The 17,447-nt window shown below is 45.3% G+C and overlaps 1 protein-coding gene and 1 non-coding gene across 7 annotated transcripts in view; both read left to right on the plus strand.

Annotated features, from left to right (window-relative positions):
- Cpsf3 (cleavage and polyadenylation specificity factor 3) overlaps positions 1-17,447 on the plus strand; it is a 28,784-nt gene that overhangs the window by 1,163 nt on the left and 10,174 nt on the right. For 4 of the 6 annotated variants that reach the window (XR_381202.4, NM_018813.3, NM_001364373.1 and 1 more), the window contains 9 exons: positions 2,813-2,876; positions 4,316-4,413; positions 5,791-5,919; positions 7,595-7,772; positions 9,212-9,301; positions 10,354-10,504; positions 12,607-12,782; positions 13,981-14,139; positions 14,924-15,070. Coding sequence is in view for 5 of the 6 variants with exons in the window: in NM_018813.3 (NP_061283.2) it covers positions 2,813-2,876; positions 4,316-4,413; positions 5,791-5,919; positions 7,595-7,772; positions 9,212-9,301; positions 10,354-10,504; positions 12,607-12,782; positions 13,981-14,139; positions 14,924-15,070 (1,192 nt within the window). In the remaining variant the exon portion in view is untranslated. Of the gene's footprint in view, positions 1-1,299; positions 1,494-2,812; positions 2,877-4,315; positions 4,414-5,790; positions 5,920-7,480; positions 7,773-9,211; positions 9,302-10,353; positions 10,505-12,606; positions 12,783-13,980; positions 14,140-14,923; positions 15,071-17,447 lie in introns of all 6 variants that reach the window. The other 2 variants (XM_006515158.4, NM_001364372.1) reach the window with 2 other exon arrangements.
- Positions 492-624, plus strand: Gm25821. The gene has a single exon (XR_003950331.1). It is a non-coding gene; the product is annotated as a small nucleolar RNA SNORA21 (small nucleolar RNA).

The following is a 17,447-nucleotide window of genomic DNA, read 5'->3' on the forward strand; positions in this document are numbered from 1 at the left end:
TACGGAAGTAGCCTCAATGAACCCACTTCCTCATGTGGAAAAAAGCACTCACTGTGAGGAGTGCTTGCTCTTGGGCAGTGCAGTGATACCAGTGACCGTGCTCAGTGCTCATTTTGACATCTGTTTCAGGAGTATAGGTCAGCACTGTGCTGAGTCTCAAAACAGTTGGAAACTCTTCTGACAGATCTCACGCATTCTGGAAATGTGATTGACATTCGAGCTAAGGCTTAAAGAGTTGGAAAAAATTAAAGACAGTATTGGAACCATAATGTTCCAGGCGCACACAAAAGGTTCTGATTTATGGCCAGTTTTACTTTGGTTGCAGGTAACAGATTAGCAGACGGATTGGGGCAGGCTATCTCTACCTTATGAAGGACCTTGTATACATACTAAAGAGCTTGACTGTTTATCACACCAGTTATAGTAAGCCGACAAAAGATTTAAAGCAACTGTGTAATACAGTGGGAATTAGATTAAAGTTGTGGCTACTTTCCCTTTTGAAAGCATTCATTCAGTGGCCTTTTGCTCGTGAGCCACTGAGCTGTCCTGAAGGGGCAGAGTGAAAACATCACTTTTGGGGGAAGTGGTGACATGTTGTTTGCTTCAATCAGTGTTGTGACAAGAAAAACAAAGAACAACTCCAGTGTGGTAGACGAATATGGACGAAGTGAGGAGAATCTGGTAGGATGTAATCACAGTCCAGTCCTGAGTGATGAGAGCTGGTAGCCAGTGAAAGGGGTGGGGGGGAGTAGAAAGGAGTGGATTTGAGGAGTTCAGGAGTAAAGTCTTGACAAGTGGTCAGATGTCATCTGAAGGGACGGTGGCAGGACACAGGCAGAGAGTACACGTCAGGTCTCTTGGTTCTGTACAGGAGGTGCAGCAAGGGAGAAAGTTTGATCTTGTTGTTTGGTGGGAGTTGTAAATATGTAACTTACCATACCTTATAAAGCTGTGCACTTCGATATGCGCTTGTTTGCTTTGGAGTATGTATGTGTCTGTAGGTTTTCTGTTAACATAGAATCTCGCTAGGTAGCACACACTGGCCTGGAACAAACCCATGACAATTCTCTTGCCTCAGTCTCCCAGTGTTAGGATTACAGGAGTGTGTTATCCTGATGAGCTCCAATGGTTTTTAGTGTGTTTGGGGAATTATATAGCCTTTGCTATGACTGTAGTGCCCAATCCCATAGCCGACACCTGCATTACCCTTTCTAAAGAGCACATTAGGCTCCACGCTCAGGTCTCGCCACCCTCCCAAACCTTCAGCAACCACCTGTCTATTTTTCCTTCTCTGTGGAGTTGGCAGTTGAGAAGGTGTCTGAGAAGATGAAACCTGACTGAGACCCAAATGTTCTAAAGGAGCCTGATGTGTAGGGAGCTGAGAACCGAACACTCCAGGAAGAAAGAGCCAGTCCAGGGGCCTGTGAAAACTAGCTTGGCCTACTAAACATGAAGTGCCTGGCAGCAACCCAGCAAAGAGGCTGAAATGGCAGGTACATGTACCAGAGGGCTAGAATTCAGAGCAGTCTGAGCTGCAGACACAGACTCCGAGTTCAACAGCATGTCGGATGCATGAATGGAAAGACCATGAAGTTGGGAAGAGGGCCAGGAGAGACTCTGAGATATTAGCATTCAGAGGTTAGAGAGCCAAGGCAGATAAGTGAAGAAGGGGAAAAAAAAAAAAAAAAACCTGGGAAAGCCAGCAAGACAGACCAGAGTGTGGAGTCAGAGAAGCCAGGAAGTGCTTGAGGGAACACTTAAGCAAGGAAGGTAATGGCTGCCAAGGGGACTGGTTGGGTTAAGGACCAAGTAGAGCTGTTTGCACTTAGCAGCAAGAACAATCTCAGAAAAGTAGCTGGAAAAGGCTGGTAAATAAGAGTGGGGGTTTTTAGGAGGGGTATGTAGACAGGCAGCTCTGTGGGGAAGCTGACTTAAGAACAAAATGAGAATCATGGAGATAAAAATCAAGGAATTTTAATTGAAGACAAAAAAAATGACCATGGAATTTATTCATTTATTTCTTTGAGACAGAGTCTCACTATGTTCCTTGGCTGTCGTGGAGTTCTCTGTAGGTCAGGCTGGCCCCAGATCTACAGCGCTCCACCCACCAGACAGCTTTATTCTCTATCTACCCCCCAAGTGCTAGAATTGCATCCCTATTGTTTCTTACTCTCTGAGTCTGTGGCTAGCCCAGTGGTAAGGGTCTATCTCATCCCTGTTTGCTCCTAGATCACAAGGTCTTTGAGGTCTGATCACTCTGATACACCCGTCCTAGGCAGTTAGTATCACACTTTAGAATTCATTTTGAGCGAGATTTGGGAGGAAATATCCAACAAGCTGTTATTTTTAGCTTAAGGTGTGCCCAAAGGGAAAAGGCTGAAACCATGGCAACCAGGCTAGGTGGTGATAAGCTGATCTCAAGGTAACACTGAAGTGATGGCTTTGTTCTAGAAGGATTACTCAACTGCTTGTTTACATCTTAAAGTCCCACAGTGCCCACCCTCTCTGCCCGCCACACCGAGGATTGCTTTTCACCTTTTCCTACACCGGCACTCACCCTCTGTTTGAACTCTAGAACTGTCCTTCCTCGGGAATTAAGTGACTACTGTCATAACTCGGGCAGTTAAAGTTGTGAAAGAGTTTGAATTTAGTATGTTGAGTGTTACTGTGGTGGGGTGATACAGGTCGTACTGAACACTGACATCGTTGCCGTGGCCCCCAGTGCTGCCGTTGTCCGTGTGTGCCTCCAAACCGAGCTCTGGCTGCTTGATTGCTTTTTAATCACCTTATTTCTCCCCTTGACTGTTTGCAGTGGTGCTGGGCAAGAAGTGGGAAGATCATGTATTATTCTGGAGTTCAAAGGAAGGAAAATCATGGTAATTATTATTGTTGCTGTTATTACTATTTGGTACTGGAAATTGGATTTTGGGCCATGTGTGGGCCAGGCATGTGTCCTACTGCTGAATCACACTCTTAGCCTAGATAGCAATTATTTATGCTGCCAAGAAAACAGTGTAGCTCTGTCTGTACTGGCTGTTAGATCTGTACTACTGAGCTAGTTATCTCTGTAGCCCTATCTGAGAGAGTATGTGTATATGGAGCTAACACTCTGTGCTGAGAGAAAGCCTAACACACTTTGCTTAGTAATTAAAAACATTAAGTAACCTAAAAAGATATATTGTAACACTGTAAAACTGCCAGCTACATCTGCCAGACTGTTGTCTCTTCAAAGTCCTTGTGATTCCCTTGTCTACACAACCTGAGGACCCCACCCCTTTGGAAGACATCAAGGAATTAACTGCCTTCAATGGGTGTCAACTTTGACCACCCCACAAGTGACACCAGTCCTGCTGGCTCTGTCAGGCCCATCTCTTTGCCTGAGAGGCTAGGCTGAAGGATCAGGAGCACTGGTTCCAAAGGTCCCAGGAGAAAGGGGGACACTGGCTCTAGTTCCTTGATGCTCCTTTTTTTAGTTTTCTAGGTTTGTTTTGTTTTGTTTTAAGATTTATTTTTTTATTTAATGTATGTGAGTACACTGTAGCTGCCTTCAAACACACCAGAAGAGGGCATCAGATCTCATTAAAGATGTTTCTGAGATGTGGAATTGAACTTAGGACCCCTGGAAGAGCATCCACTTAAACACTGAGCCATCTCTCTAGTCCCTAGTTCTCTTAGTCTTAAAAGAACCACCATGTGTCCACCAAAGTCACCTAATTAAAAAATTATGTTACGTGTATGGGTATTTGGCTTGTATGGGTATCTGTGCACCATGTTTGTGCCTGGTGCCTGCAGAGGCCAGGAAAGGGCAGTGACTCTCCTAGAAATACAGTTATAGATGGTTGTGAGCCACCATGTGATTGCTAGGGACTGAACTCAGTACCTCTGGAAGAGCAGACAATGCTCTTAACTTAACCGCTGAGCCATCTCTCCAGCCCTCATTTAAGCATTTCTTAACTTGGAAGTAACACCTCGTAGAATGAATCCCCAGTCACCAGCTTGTAGGAATGTGTTGATGGTGCTCTCCCTCATGGGAGAATGCCCCAAAACTTATAAATGTCTGCCAGCTTCTTAGCAGAGTACTTGAGGAAGAACTCATTTGTAGAGTGAATCCCAGCAAATCTGTGCTGCTAAATGTGAGCTATATCTAAAGAGATTGAAGCTGCTGCGGCACATCCTGGCTTGTGTGAGACAGTTCTGAGTGCACCAGTACTGGGCTCCTCTGAGTGTGGTCCCAGTGTCTGCCTGCTGGATGACTTTTATCAGATGTGTAGCAGGCTGTCATCTGTTTTGTCTGTTTGGATTTTTCCTCCTTCAGCTGGACTGTGGGATCCACCCTGGCCTGGAAGGAATGGATGCCCTTCCTTACATTGACCTTATCGACCCAGCTGAGATCGACCTTCTGTTGATCAGTCAGTAAGTTTCCCTTTAAAGCTTACACCTGTCTACAAGCCTTTGCTGTGATGGTCAGTTTTTCCAGGCTTTGGTGTGGGTTGTTGTTTACATTGTGTGTGTGTTCTCATGTGCGTCCTAGTAAGTGTATGAGCATGCACATGCCACAGTGTTCATGAGAGTCAGAGGACAACCTTGCTTGTTGGCAAGTCCCTTTATCCTCTGAGCCATCTTGCTGGTCAGATTTAAAAAAAAAAAAAAAAATTTAGTTATTTTATTTGTATGAGTACACTGTTGCTGTCTTCAGACACACACCAGAAGAGGGCACCAGATCCCATTACAGATGGTTGTGAGCCACCATGTGGTTGCTGGGAATTGAACTCAGAACCTATAGAAGAGCAGTCTGTGCTCTTAACCGCTGAGCCATCTCTCCAGCCCCACTGGTCAGATTTTGTTACTTGTTTTTTTAATAAACTGCAACTGGTGTTGCATGCATTTAGTCCAGCACTGGGAAGCAGAGACAGGCAGATCTTTGTGAGTTGGGTTTAAGGGCTGGTCTATACAGTGAGCTCCAGGTCAGTCAGAGGTGTATAGTGACAGTCTTTCTCAAAATTAAAATAAAATGAAAATTTGAAAAGAATGAAACCAAATGTCACACCACTCTGTTCTCAGGCTAGAAAAGTTAACCAGAAAGCATTTGTGTGTGGCAGTGAGTGCTGAGGGGCTTGGGGAGGGGTGGGTGGAGTCATGTCTGCTGTGGGTCATCCTCAGGTGGGAAACTGAGGAAGCCCTCTCACAGGAACTCCCTGCTATCTTGTCACATTCCTCAGTAATAGCCTCACTTATGGAGGATATGGCGATGCACACTTGTAGTCCCAACACTGAGAAGGCTGAGGCTGGAGGATTGCTGAGTCTGAAGCCAGTACAGGTGGCCCAGCAAGACTGTCTTTAAAAACTTCATTTAAAAATGGTAAAGCTAGGCAGTGGTGGTGCATGCCTTTAATCCCAGCACTTGGGAGGCAGAAGTAGACCATCTCTTGAGTTCAAGGACAACCAGGGCTACACAGAGAAACCCTGCCTCAAAAAACAAAGAAAAAAAAAAAAAGACATGGTGATAGGTTTCAAATTTATTTCCTTAAATTGTTATAATTCTGGCTGTCAAGTGTCAAGAAAGTTCGCGTTCTTTCCCTTCTGATAGTCACTGATAGGGTGGGGTGCTAGCTGCCGGGCCTGACAGGAGTTTGATCCCCAGACCCCATGCTGGAAGGAGAACACTGGTCTGCCTCCTCCGTCTCCTCACAGCGTCCCGCTGTACTTAGCACACTCTTGTCCATTGAGCAGGAATTGGGGCAGTGCTGGCCTCTGATATCTAAAGCCCTGATGGCCCTGTTTCTTTTTCAGTTTCCATTTGGATCACTGTGGAGCCCTGCCCTGGTTCCTTCAGAAGACAAGTTTCAAAGGACGGACATTTATGACCCACGCCACAAAAGCTATTTATAGATGGCTTCTCTCAGACTATGTCAAAGTCAGGTAAGTCACTTCACTGGGTTCCATAGGCTGCACCGATACTTGCAGTTCAAGATGCAGACCATGTCATGTCTCAGAAGGATGCTATGATCCAACTCCAGGATGTGTCTTATACATCAGCACCATCCGACTTTAGTTTATATATGGTTTACATTCTTACAAACGTAGAACCAAGTCTAGAACTAAAGGTCTGATAGAAATGCTCTGTAAGTAGCTCTTGGACATTAAGGACTGGCTACCTTAAGCAGTGATACATAGGGGATCCTTTGTTCGGACAGTCTGACCCAGAATGTTGCCTTAAGCAAAGCTGTTCTCTGGGGGAGTTGGCACCAGTTGTAAGAGAAATGTCCAGTACTGTTCCACCAAGGGCACATCGTGCTTGTGACACCTGCAATGTGAAGTTTTAGCCTTTGGAAGTTGGCTTTAACTTACGGATATTTCAAAAGGTGTTTGTTATTCTTCATATGTAAATACAAAGGAATGGAAAGCTGTGTAACGCTAATGCTGTTAACAAGAACCACAGGCCTCAGTGTGCAGACCCTGTAACCCTCACCAACTCATGATGCCAGGTTCACTGAGTCCCGTTTTACAGACAGTGCCAGTGAGGCACATAGAGGTTATTTGCCTAAAGCAGTCTCAGTAAGAGTCAGCTGACCTGTGAACTCATCCAGTATGGCTACAGAGTCTGTTGAAGTTCATTTGTATAATTTCTAGGTGATAAGTTATACCTAACTTTGAGAGAGGTCTTTTTCCAGGGCCAGTGATAATCTCTGCTATGTGTTTGTGTGTATGAATGTTTTGAGAAATACCATATTAAAGAATAGATTTTATAGCTGGGCCTCATAGCACAAGCCCATGGTCCCAGCACAGGATCATACAAGAAGGTTACAAGTTCACGATGTGGTGGTTTGAATAGGTTTGATCCCCATAGACTCATGTTTAAATGCTTGGCCCATGGGGAGTCGCACTGTTAATAGTTGTGGCCTTATTGAAGGAAGTGCATCACTGTAGACGGACTTTGAGGTCTCTTACATATACTCAAGCCACATTTAGTGTGAAGCACAGTGGTCTCCTCCTGGCTGCCTCTGATCAAGCTGTAGAACTCTTGGCTCCTCCGGCACATTGCCTGCACAATGCCATCTTTCCCGTCATGATAATGGACTAAACCTCTGACACTCTAAGCCAGCTCCAGTGAAATGTTTTCCTTTGTAAGAGTTGCCTTGGTCATGGTGTTTCTCCACTGCAGTGGAAACCCTAAGACACAAGGTCAGCCTGAACAACTTAGTGAGACCCTATCTTCACAAAACAACAGAAAGAGTAAAGGCTGGGAGTGTAGCTCTGTGGTGCAGCACCTGCCCGGCATCCATGCCTTGAACTCCAGTCTCCAGTACTTCCAAATGATAAGTGTGTCTTAGTGTGCTGAGATCTCCTTAAAGTCAGGGCAGCTTTGAGTCACACTTAGCTCACAGTTAAGCTTTGCACCTGTGTACACTGTTGTATCATAATTATAGAAAACACTGGAGATTCTAAACACTGGGGTTTGTTGTTGCTGTTTTGTTTTCAGTATGGGAACTGAACCTGGAGCCTTGTATGTCATGGCAAATGCCCTGTCCCTGACTATAGCCTGTGCACTGTGACATTAAGAAACATTTTATCCATATGTCACCTACAATTTCAGCAACATATCGGCAGATGACATGCTGTACACTGAGACAGACTTGGAAGAAAGCATGGACAAAATCGAAACCATCAATTTTCATGAAGTTAAGGAAGTTGCAGGAATCAAGTTCTGGTGTTACCATGCCGGCCACGTCCTGGGAGCAGCCATGTTTATGATAGAGATCGCTGGTGTGAAGGTACGCTCTAGCTTGGGTCCTTTCTCCCCAGGAGGAGTCAGTGCAGAGCTTCTTGCCCCTGAGAGGTATAGAACTTCCCTAAGACTTGCAGAATGTGGGAACACCAAAGCGGGTAAAACAAAGTCACTGTTGGTTCTTTGAGGATATTCCTTCTCCATCATAACAGCAAGTTCCCCAGCCCACCACAGGCTTGGTCCCACTTCAGTGTCCATCAGAAAACTAGTTAGGGGAAACCTTCTGCCACTGCTTCTGTTTAAAATTAAACATGGCGGGCAAGATGGCTAAGCATATAAAGGTGCCTTCTGCACCAGCCTGTGGGCCTGAGCTCAGCTCCTAGAATGCAGGATAAAAGGAGAGAAGCAGCTCCCCAAAGTCGCCCTCCACCCGCCAGCACACACATACAGCTAAAGTTAGGGTACCTGGGTTAAAACATGGCTTGTGTTTATGTCCTTGGCTTGGAAGGATTCAGAGAAGCACCTGAGCCGGTGGCCTGTAGAAGTGAAGAGTTCTGTCAGCACAGAATTGTGCCGCCATGTTGAGGAGAGGGAGGTGGAAACGTCAGTGGATGTGAAAACCCGAGTGGACTAAGGAATAATTTATTAGTGTGCGGTGTGTGTGATTACACGTGTGCATGCATGCCAGGGGCGGGAGTGTGAGTGCTTGTAGCTATGTAGTAAGAGGACAGCTCGAGGGAATTGGTTTCTTCAGCCATGTGAGAGTCCCAGGGATTGAACTCAGGCCATCAGGCTTGGTCGGCAGCAAGGGCCTTTACTGTCTGAGCCTGCGATGCTAGACTCCAGGCATCTGCCTACACTCCAGAATCAGCTAGGCAGCTGTTTAGAAATACCCATTGGATGAGACCTGGAGAGAAAAACATGGCTTCTCTCCTGTAAGCTTTTAGTAATTCCACTTTAGAAACTGGAGAACATGGTTTACAGAAACATTGTGGCTGCCCGTCTATGTGAAATGTCTGCAAACCTAGTTGTACAGCGTCGTCAGATTGCTTTTTTTTTTTTTTTTTCCAGACAGGGTTTCTCTGTGTAGCCCTGGCTGTCCTGGAACTCACTGTAGACCAGGCTGGCCTCGAACTCAGCAGATTGCTCATTCTCGTGCTGCTCCAGGGCACCAAAAGTCAGCAGGAAATAGCAGAGTGCAGGTCTGATCTGACCTGCTAATACTGATATGTAGATTACCTTTGAGGATTGAGTATGGGATATAATTGTCTGGAAATTTAGATTTATTAATGGAAACACAGGTGTCTTTTGTGACTTAACTTACTTACATATTTAGAAGTAGATACAGGCAGTGCATCTAGAATTCCTTAGGTATAGACAGGTAAGTTTTCTTTTTTAAATTCAATTTTGACTTGAGGGTTTGACTACTTACTAGTAGGAGGAGTCTTTCCCAAGTCTTGATACTCTAGTTCTTTGTGTTCACAGCTTTTGTATACAGGTGATTTCTCAAGACAAGAAGACAGACACCTAATGGCTGCTGAGATTCCTAATATTAAGCCAGACATCCTGATCATTGTAAGTATTAACGGACTGGATTACAGTTAGTGTAATGAAATCCTGAACTTTTTCTAGTGGGAAAAAACCCCACAGTGTCCCGGTCCTGACATCCTGGTGGACAGTGTCACAGTCCTGATATCCTTGATGGGCATCTATGGTTTGTTCACATGGGGATTTTCTTGGGTCTTTTTTTGTCTCTCCCCATTACTATACAGTCCATTCTTGGTAGTCTAGTTTTAGAACCATGGTCTGTCTGTGCAGCATGAGAAGCAAGGTGGGTCTCCCTGCCTCCTGCATATCTTTCCCTAGGTGAGTTTGTTAAGAAAGATGTTAAATGGTTTTAGAGATGGCCCCTCTGCCTTGGCCGTGCTGAGGGCTTTGGCCTTTTCCACAGGGGCTTGTCACATTCTGTTAGTTTGTAGGTCTCAAGGAAACAAAAGAATGAACTGTCATCAGAAGCAATTTTGAGGGGACTGATGGTTGACAGTGTCAGGGAATGGTTGTCTTCTGGGCCTGTCATACACACAAGAGCATCAGTTACCTTTGATCCCCATGGCTGTGGCTTTGACAAGGTTACCGAAGTATGAGGAGCCCCTGACTATTGCTGTCCTTGGGCAACATGCAGAGTGGAGTCCTTGTGGCTTGGCCGGGTGCTCAGCACAGGCACCAACCTTAAACTGGGGAAGATGTTTTCTAACCCTGGGAGCGAGCAGCTCCTTCCATGTGACGTGTGCTGTAGAGCAGGGCTTCCCTGGCTATGACTTGTCTGGTGCTGCAGCGAGTGGGCTGGGCCTTGGGTCCTGCATTTCTAATAAGTACAGGAAGTGCAGCAGCGCCTGTGTAGTGAGGCTCCAGGGCAGGTTCTTGAATACAAGCCTGAGAAACATTACCTACTGATACTTACAGGGCTTTAACCTTCCCCATGGTAGAAGAAAAAAAGATGTAGCCAAGTTATCTTGAGGGAAGAAGGAACATTTTATAGTGATCCCTGACTTCATTTCCTTAATGCTTAAGTTCTGAATTCTCCAGAGTGGTTGGTCTTAGTCTTACATATCTAATCTGTTATTTAGGAGTCTACGTATGGGACCCATATCCATGAGAAGCGTGAAGAGCGAGAAGCAAGATTCTGCAACACTGTGCACGACATTGTCAACAGAGGGGGCAGAGGGCTCATTCCTGTCTTTGCTCTCGGAAGAGCTCAGGAGCTGCTCCTGATTCTAGGTATTTGGGTGCCTTGGATAGAACAACTATTTTTTTTAATACTACTTTATCTATATGCATACACTGTTGCTGTCTTCAGACACACCAGAAAAGGGCATCAGATCCCATTACAGATGGTTGTGAGCCACCATGTGTTTCCTGGGATTTGAACTCAGGACCTCTGAAAGAGCAGTCAGTGCTCTTAACCGCTGAGCCATCTCTCCAGCCCCCAGATATAGCATTTTATCTTTATTTTAAAATGTGATTTGTACTGAAGATGCACAACATGCACAAGACCCTAGATTCAGTCCCCAGTGCTACAGGGGGCATCTTGGGGACCTAGTGCTGGTGATAACCGAGGGAGGCATGGGGACAGCACCTCATATCTACTGCTGTTAGAACCCACCTGGCATGCCTTTCTGATTCCTCCAGTGTGAGAAGTGCTCCAGCATGAGCACGTGCAGGCCAGCTGTGACACCTCCAGGGTGTGAGGGGAGATGGTGGAGGTGCTTGTCCTTCGTCTTTGCTGTTGTTAATGAGGGCTTGATTGTTTGTTTTAGATAAGGTCTTACTGTGTAGCTCTCACTAGCCCAGAATTTCTAAGTACTGCGGTCCCGGGCCTGAACTTTCATCATTGTAGTGTTTCGGCAGGAAATACCCTGTCAATGAACATAAGAAGATGAGTTAGTACACAGAGAAACCCTGTCTCGAAAATGAATAAATTAATTAATTAATAAAAGAAGATGAGTAGCCGGGTGTAGTAGCACACGCCTTTAATCCCAGCACTTGGGAGGCAGAGGCAGGCGGATTTCTGAGTTCAAGGCCAGCCTGGTCTACAAAGTGAGTTCCAGAACAGCCAGGGCTAAACAGAGAAACCCTGTCTCAGGAAAAAAAAAAAAGAAGAGTTAGAGGAATAGAATATAGAGTTTTCACAGAATACTAAGTATGCAAAAAAAAAAAAGAAAGAAAGAAAGAAAAAAGGCCTGAAAGTCTACCCGTCCTAACAAACACAAAGGAGTGATAGGAAGGTGAGTCAGGTGAGTGCCTGGGATCTGCTTCTCCGAGTGGCTTCTGAAGATTCCATCAGCGTGCACAGCTCTGTACTGCGAGGGCTATGCGCTGTGCTCACTGACCCTCCTGAGCTTGAGCTGCCATGACTCCGTGAGGGACGCATCGTAGACAGTCAGGGGGGCCTGTGTTCACAGCAGGGTGGTGGGGTGAAGCCTGTCCTCCGTTCTCAGTCCCTGCATCTCTGAGATAGGGGTGAACAGTGTTCTTGTTACGGTGACTAGAAAACAGGCAAGGGCAGATAGGCTAACTAATGCCTCTCGGAGAAACAGCAGGCCTTCACGGAGAATGCGCTTGTCCAGTTCCGTCCTCTGAGCCTGATGGTGAGTCAAGTTGGTCCATCTAAATGTAGACTGAAAAGCTCTGTAACCAGCAGAGAGCAGGGGAGTGAAGGTGGCTCTGTGCTGTCACAGATAAGACGAGCAAGGAATGGCATCTCGCTGTGACCGTCCGTGTACTTCGTGTGCACTCTGGCTCCGACACCCAAGCCTAGGCAGCATGTTTATAAAATGCTGGGGTTTAATGAGGTTTTCCCTGAAAACAGGAAAAAACAGGCCTTCAAGTAAAAGTATGTGTTCACAGCTTTCATTAGTTAGTAATGAGCAGTTTGTGTGAAAGGTTTTTAGAAATACCACTATGTAATATTATTTAATAAGCAGTTGTTTGAAATAATAATTACATTAAGACCTGCACAACCACTCAGGAAGCAGAGGCAGGTAGCCCTCTGTTAGGTCATGGTCAGCCTGGTCTATATAGTGAGTTCCTGGACAGCCAGGGCCACACAGAGAAACCAATTTCTAAAAAACAAAACAAACAAAATATTAATCAGTATAAATATAAAATGAAGCAGCTGTTAAAGATTCCATATTTTTGATCATTGACACAACTTTGTTTTATTTTTAGATTTTATATTGCTAGGTAGATTTGTAGTTTAGTAATGATCAGGGTAGTTTTGATAAACTCATTAAAATACAGTTGTACGGTACTCAGCTCAGATGTTTTGTAGTTACTGTTACTGCCTGCTGAGGGACGCTTCCTCTGTGAAACCTCTGCAGATGAGTACTGGCAGAACCACCCGGAGCTGCATGACATACCCATTTACTACGCATCGTCTCTGGCCAAGAAGTGCATGGCCGTGTACCAGACCTACGTGAATGCCATGAACGACAAGATCCGGAAGCAGATCAACATCAACAACCCCTTTGTTTTCAAGCACATCAGCAACCTCAAGGTGCCGCTCTTGGAGGAGGGAGGCACGGCGGGGCGCACAGTGGTGAGGGGTGGCCACACTGCTGCTGAGGCTCTCTGCTCTCCAGCCAGCTTCATGGTGCTGGGACGCACTGGAGCCAGGCTTGCCCTTGCTCGGCGTCTCCATATTCCCTCAGTGCACAGCAGAAAGCCTGAGTCTCTCCTGCTATAGGAAGAAAGTCCTGACAGGAAAAATATGGCAGGTTACAGATTTAGATTTTGTTGTTCACATCTGATCCTCTTTGATTAGCACTGCAAATTCCATGTAGGAATTAATAAAACTCCCATGTTTGCATCCCAATATCAATTAATAGAATCGAATTTAATTTAAAGTATATTATGATTAAATGCTTTTCAAATATCATTAATTTTGTTTGGTTAGTTTTGTTTTGTTTTGAGACAAACATAGCCCTACATAGCCCTGGCTGTCCTGAAACTCACTCTGTAGACGAGGCTGGCCTTGAACTCAGAAATTTGCCTGCCATTGCCTTCTGAGTACTGATATTAAAGGCATTCTCCACCATGCCCAGCACATTTTAATTTTGTTGTTGTTGTTTTTTTTTAATTATATATTTTTTTTATTACGTATTTTCCTCAATTACATTTCCAATGCTATCCCAAAAGTCCCCCATACCCTCCCCCCATTCCCCTACCCACCCATTCCCACTTTTTGGTCCTGGTGTTCCCCTGTATTGGGGCATATAAAGTTTGTGTGTCCAATGGGCCTCTCTTTCCACTGATGGCCGACTAGGCCATCTTTTGATACATATGCAGCTAGAGTCAAGAGCTCCGGGGTACTGGTAAGTTCATAATGTTGTTGCACCTACACGGTTGCAGATCTCTTTAGCTCCTTGGGTACTTTTTCTAGCTCCTCCATTGGGGGGCCCTGTGATCCATCCATTAGCTGACTGTGAGCATCCACTTCTGTGTTTGCTAGGCCCCAGTATAGTCTCACAAGAGACAACTATATCAGGGTCCTTTCAGCAAAATCTTGCTAGTGTATGCAATGGTGTCAGCGTTTGGAGGGTAATTATAGGATGGATCCATTTTAATTTTGTAATGTGGCACTTAAACACAGTGCCAGCTAGTCTCACCATGGCCCATGCAGAAGTGTGATTACTTTACGAGGAGACTGTTTGACCAGGCTGGTGACTGTGACCCTTTAACCCTTTGTCTCTCAGAGCATGGATCACTTTGATGACATTGGCCCCAGTGTTGTGATGGCCTCACCAGGCATGATTCAAAACGGCTTATCCAGAGAGCTGTTTGAAAGCTGGTGTACAGATAAGAGGAATGGCGTCATCATCGCGGGGTACTGTGTCGAAGGGACACTTGCCAAGGTCAGTACCATCCTGGGATGGGAGCCCATGTCTCATGGAGAATGCTGGCGGAGCTCCTGCTCAGGCTCTGCTTTTGGGCTTGGGGGTTATTTGCATAGGCTTTACCAGTTGTTTCCCCAGACATTTTTGCTCAAAATTACTAGATTTCTCAGATGAGGGGCGCACAACCATGACATGGACTTTTACAGAGCTGTATAATGCGCCAGGGCTGACTGCCATCTCTATTTTGGTATAAAATGGCTGTTCTTAGCATGTAGGATGTACACATTATAGAGTACACTGCAGGACTTTAAAGGCTAATGGACATCCAGGCAAGCATGTTCTCTTGTCTTCTTGCTGCTAACATCTGTTTTAATTTAAAAATAGAGTGTGGTTTCTTGTTCTGATCATTTTCCTCCTTTGCCACATTCTATGAAGTTGTTAGAGAGCCTGCTGATCATTGCTGGTCATTTGCTTAGCTGGCTCCAGACTAGAGGTGTGTCTGTCCTGTGGGTTCTGCAGGGAAGCTGCTGTAGCAGAGCCAAGTGCAGCTTTGTTTACGTTACAGGCTTCCCTCCAGCGCTGAATGCACTGGATCCTACTGAGGTGTCTGACCTTCGATTAAATATTTACTCAATAAAAACCATAAGCGTTTAGTACTGACTAAGTCAAGGACATCAGAAGGATGTTCACGGTACAGTTCACAAAGTTAACGTTAGAGATCGTGATTGTGCAAGACGTAACCAAAATGCACCTTCATTTATCTAATTGCAAAGTCTGTTTTTCTTGTATTTGTTTCCAACAGCACATCATGTCTGAACCTGAAGAAATCACGACCATGTCTGGACAGAAGTTGCCACTGAAAATGTCGGTTGATTACATTTCTTTCTCTGCTCACACAGATTACCAGCAAACCAGTGAATTTATTCGTGCTCTGAAGCCACCTCACGTGGTTAGTCTGGGAATGGCATGTGTAGATAAAGCTGCATGAAACACACAGGGCTGCCACAGCCCAGCTCTTTGTGTTCCTTTGTGAACAGAGCATTCTACTTGCACTTGGTTTAACCTTTGCTCTTCCCCTTTGACTTCGGTCCACTGCACTGAGTTTCCTCACTCTGCAGACTCCTCCAGACTCACCTAGTCCAGTGTTCTCTCTGTTTCTGCTGCCACTCCAGTAGCCTGAGTGCCAGGCTTGAGCATATGATGACTGACCTTGAACCCCTAACTCCTCCTTTTGCCTGCTGTGTATCTGGCAAGTTGTGGAGCCTCTTTGTGCTTTCTATAAATAAGGGTAATAGCACTTTATAAGGTCATTGTGCAGAAAGACTGAGAGACTATGGCGTGCTTGACACAGTACCTGACCCATGGTGCATTCTTTATATTGTTATTAAATTAACAGTGCAAACATCATTTTCACAGAGGAGAAAGTCATAGTAAATGTCTAAGTTTTAATAGATAGAGATGTAAACACATACTGTGTTAGTTCCTTATGTATTAGTATATTTGGTTTTTTGGTTTGGTTTGGTTTTGGTTTTTCGAGACAGGGTTTCTCTGAATAGCCTTGGCTGTCCTGGAACTCACTCCGTAGACCAGGCTGGCCTCAAACTCAGAAATCCGCCTGTCTCTGCCCCCAAGTGCTAGGATTAAAGGCGTGCACCACCACTGCCCAGCTCTTGTTTATATCTTTAAGTATTATGAAAACAATAGTAATGAGCCAGTAAGCTAGCTCTGGGGAAAGGGGCTTGCCTCAAAAGCCCAAGGCCAGCCTTCAGCACATGTGTGGAGGTAGAAGGAGAACTGAGCAGAGCTGCCCCTGACTTCCACGTGCATGCTGAGGCAATGCACTCGCGCTCGCGTGCGTGCACACACACACACTGTACACTCACATGATGGTGATGATAATAATGAATAAATTAAGGCTGGTAAAAGTAACAGATATTTCCATGGATTGAAAGAGTTTTAAGCTGAAGACAATTAGGTGCTTTTAATTGGAAATGGAAGGAGTACCCATAAAAATAGATCAGACCCTCCCAGAGATCTGAAAACTTGCTTAAAGGAAAGACTTTTGTTGGTGTCTTTTGTTTCTATATCAAACATTTTTACTATGCCAAAAAATATACAGCTTGCAGTTACAACTTTCACCATTTTTAAGTATGGAATTCAGTGACATCATGTACACTGACGTCCTGGCCACCCCCAGTCCAGGTTTCAGAACTTTCTGCTGCCCAGCAGAAGCCTGTGCCCTGTTCTCCTCCCTCCTGGGTGCCCCCAGCTTCCCTCTCGTTCCCGCTTACTGTCTCTGAGTCTGACAGCTCTCAGTCCTTTGAGTAAGAAGAATCCTGTGTTTTCAAGGTGTAGCCATATATCTCCTGCTTACAGCTGAGCAGCAGTTTCCTGTTTATCCATCAGGCTGTTGATGCAGTCTGGTCACTGTGAGAGATACCTCGTGGCTGGTAGTGTCCTTACCTTTGGAGCACTTTCCAGTAGACTGGTCCTCCTACGTGTCTTCCCTCTGTACCTAAAGAACAGAGTCTTCATGGAGACACTCACTCCCCTCTTCAGCATCATATGTAGCCTGTATAATTTGAACACAGTGTAGATCCTACCACGTTTCGGGTGTATAAGTGTGTGTTTCATGTGTTCTGGTGTGCGTGTTTATTTCATGGATCCCTCCCTGTACTTGCAGGCCAGGTCAGGAAACAATTCTGCTTTCTCGGCTGCTGCTGCTTTGCCTTGGTGCTGTCTGGTTCTGTCTGTGCCTTGGGTTGGGACTTGCTGTTTACATTCTAATAACCAGCACTATTGACTGTAGCTGCATATGAAATTACAGTTGTAGTAGCAGTAGCCTGTATTTGCTGCTTACAGAGCATCTTATGCATGCCCCTGCTCAGTCTCCACATAGAATTCTGTTATGGCACTGGGCAGCTGAGGTATTGGGTAGCTTAGTCAGGGTTACACGGTACACAGCAATGCTATGGTTAGTGTTTAAGCAGCTCAGACTGACCTTTCATCCCAGTGAGACGAGCCTTTACCTTGAAATAATGCTTCCACAAGCCAGATAGAAGCTATCTACCTATGGTCTGTAGGCTAGGTGGGTGCTAGATGCCTGCCACAGAAGGACAGAGGCACTAAAGGCAGAGACTGACAGCATGTACTAGAGTGGTAGGGACCCCTAAAACATTGCATTTGGTTCTGAAGCATCTCTTTGCAGTTGCTTTAATAAACAAACTATCGGAAACCTGGAGAAAACTGGATGTTTTCTTAGCAAGAACAAAATAAAATGTGCATTTTAACCTGGAAGGGCCATGAAGGCCATCTGGTTCAGCCTT

This window comes from Mus musculus, chromosome 12 (assembly GCF_000001635.26).
Source record: "Mus musculus strain C57BL/6J chromosome 12, GRCm38.p6 C57BL/6J".
NCBI classification, from domain to species: domain Eukaryota; kingdom Metazoa; phylum Chordata; class Mammalia; order Rodentia; family Muridae; genus Mus; species Mus musculus.